The sequence below is a fragment of the Carlito syrichta genome, unplaced genomic scaffold (genome assembly GCF_000164805.1).
Source record: "Carlito syrichta isolate Samal-C Ts95f unplaced genomic scaffold, Tarsius_syrichta-2.0.1 Scaffold315401, whole genome shotgun sequence".
NCBI classification, from domain to species: Eukaryota; Metazoa; Chordata; class Mammalia; order Primates; family Tarsiidae; genus Carlito; species Carlito syrichta.
Window position 1 is genome coordinate 24,219 of NW_007259497.1, and position 2,318 is coordinate 26,536.

A 2,318-nucleotide genomic window follows, 5' to 3' on the forward strand; every position below is an offset into this window, starting at 1 on the left:
CTCCCGCCGACCCGGGCCCTCCTCCCGCCCCAGCCCCAGTCCGCCTCCCGGGCAGCCCTCGGATCGGCCGGGCCCGCGCAGGCCCCCGCCCCGGGAGCACCATGTTCCCCCGCCCGCTGACCCCGCTAGCGGCCCCAAATGGCGCCGAGCCCCTGGGCCGGGCGCTGAGGCGGGCCCCGCTGGGTAGGGCTCGGGCCGGGCTGGGGGGGCCGCCCCTGCTGCTGCCGTCCATGCTGATGTTCGCGGTGATCGTGGCCTCCAGCGGGCTTCTGCTCATGATCGAGCGAGGCATCCTGGCCGAGATGAAGCCCCTTCCCCTGCACCCGCCCAGCCGCGTGGGCGCAGCCTGGCGCGGGACGGCCTCCAGGCCCGGGGGACTGCCGCCGAATGCGGGAGACTCGGACTTGCAAGTGCGGCAGGACGTGCGGAACCGGACCTTGCGGGCGGTGTGCAGACAGCCCGGCATGCCCCGGGACCCCTGGGACTTGCCGGCGGGGCAGCGGCGCACCCTGCTGCGCCACATCCTCGTAAGTGACCGCTACCGTTTCCTCTACTGCTACGTCCCCAAGGTGGCTTGCTCTAACTGGAAGCGGGTGCTGAAGGTGCTGGCGGGCGTGCTGGACAGCGTGGACGTCCGCCTCAAGATGGACCACCGCAGTGACCTGGTATTCCTGGCAGACCTGCGACCCGAGGAGATTCGCTACCGCCTGCAGCACTACTTCAAGTTCCTGTTTGTGCGGGACCCCTTGGAACGGCTCCTCTCTGCCTACCGCAACAAGTTTGGCGAGATCCGAGAATACCAGCAGCGCTATGGAGCTGAGATCGTGAGGCGGTACAGGGCTGGAGCTGGGCCCAACCCTGCAGGGGACGATGTCACCTTCCCGGAGTTCCTGAGATACCTGGTAGACGAGGACCCCGAGCGCATGAATGAGCACTGGATGCCTGTGTACCACCTGTGCCAGCCTTGTGCTGTGCACTACGACTTTGTGGGCTACTATGAGATGCTGGAGGCTGATGCCAACCAGGTGCTGGAGTGGGTGCGGGCACCACCCCACGTTCGATTCCCAGCTCGCCAGGCCTGGTACCGGCCGGCCAGCCCTGAAAGCCTGCACTACCACTTGTGCACTACCCCTCGGGCCTTGCTACAGGATGTGCTGCCTAAGTATATCCTGGACTTCTCCCTCTTTGCCTACCCACTGCCTAATGTCACCAGGGAGGCCTGTCACCAGTGACCATGGGTGTGGGACCAGCAGCTGTTGGGGACTGGTTTCAACAATGTCGTCTTCTTGTGTTTCTGCCTACCATTGAGAGACCCTGGCCCTGGGGCTCGAGGCTTCTCCAGATGCCTGGATGGCTGGGACTGCCCTCAGAAGCTCCTTGCCCAGGGTGGGTGACTCAGAGGACAGGGCTGGACAGGAGGCCTGCTTCATTCCATCGGCTCTTGGAAGCTGGTGTCATCCTTCTTGCCCTGGCAGGGCCAGATATCAGTTTGCCAGTGAAGGCAACACATCTGATGCAAGGGCTGGCTCCAGGGCCCTGGCTGCAGGATTGTGAAGTACGCTTGGTGCACCATCATTTAACCTGTGGCCAAACCCAGAGGTGGCACCCAGACAGGAGCAAGTATGACCAGAGCCAGGGATCCTGTGGCTCTGACTCCCCTTTTATCCGCCCCATGTGCCTAAGGACTGGAGTGAGCAGTTGTGCCTTATAAATGATTTATGTGCCTTTCTGCTCCAAACTCAGAATTTCCTACGCTTGCCAGGTTCTTTCCATTTTTCTGAGGAAAGGAAAACTGAAGCAGGGCCCCTTGCCTGGTAGCTCCAGGACCTGGCCCTGCAGGCATCCAAAGACCCCTGTGCCCAGCCACTTCCTAGGACTCTGGGAACCTCCTTCCGAACTCTTCCCTCCCTCCCCACAAGGCCTTCGAGATTGTGACTGTGGTTGTGACTGTGGCTCGTATATCAAGCTGCCACTTTTCTGTTGCATTTATTTAAAATTTGTACTTTTTCAATAGAACCTTTGTAAGGGTAAGGGCTTTGTTTTCCTAATAGCTGACTTTGAATAAAGCTGTTTTGTATATAAAGTAGCCTCTCTCTGATTCCCCCTAGAGTTCCCGTTGGCCCAGCAAATCTGTCTTCTCAGGTCAAGAAAAGCAGCTTTGCAGGTAGAGGAAGAAAGACAAGGTGTAACTTGCCTGGGCTGGTCTATCAATGAACCATTGCTATACCACAGAGCCTTTGGTGGGGGGCTTCTAATAGGCCATACCAGAATGGGCCCAGGTCCAGAGCATACCTATATTGATTATTCCTTGACAGGGG

General features: G+C 59.8%; 1 protein-coding gene across 1 annotated transcript; it reads left to right on the forward strand.

Moving 5' to 3' along the window:
- The first annotated feature begins 8 nt into the window (after positions 1-8).
- On the forward strand, positions 9-1,439 carry CHST14 (carbohydrate sulfotransferase 14). Its single transcript, XM_008072718.2, has one exon. The coding sequence runs from the start codon at positions 102-104 to the stop codon at positions 1,230-1,232; it is 1,131 nt and encodes a 376-aa protein (XP_008070909.1). The 5' UTR covers positions 9-101; the 3' UTR covers positions 1,233-1,439.
- The last annotated feature ends 879 nt before the right edge of the window (positions 1,440-2,318 follow it).

Excerpts from the sequence above, each read along its gene's own strand:
- CHST14 (XM_008072718.2), top strand. The coding sequence starts at position 102 with ATGTTCCCCCGCCCGCTGACCCCGCTAGCGGCCCCAAATGGCGCCGAG.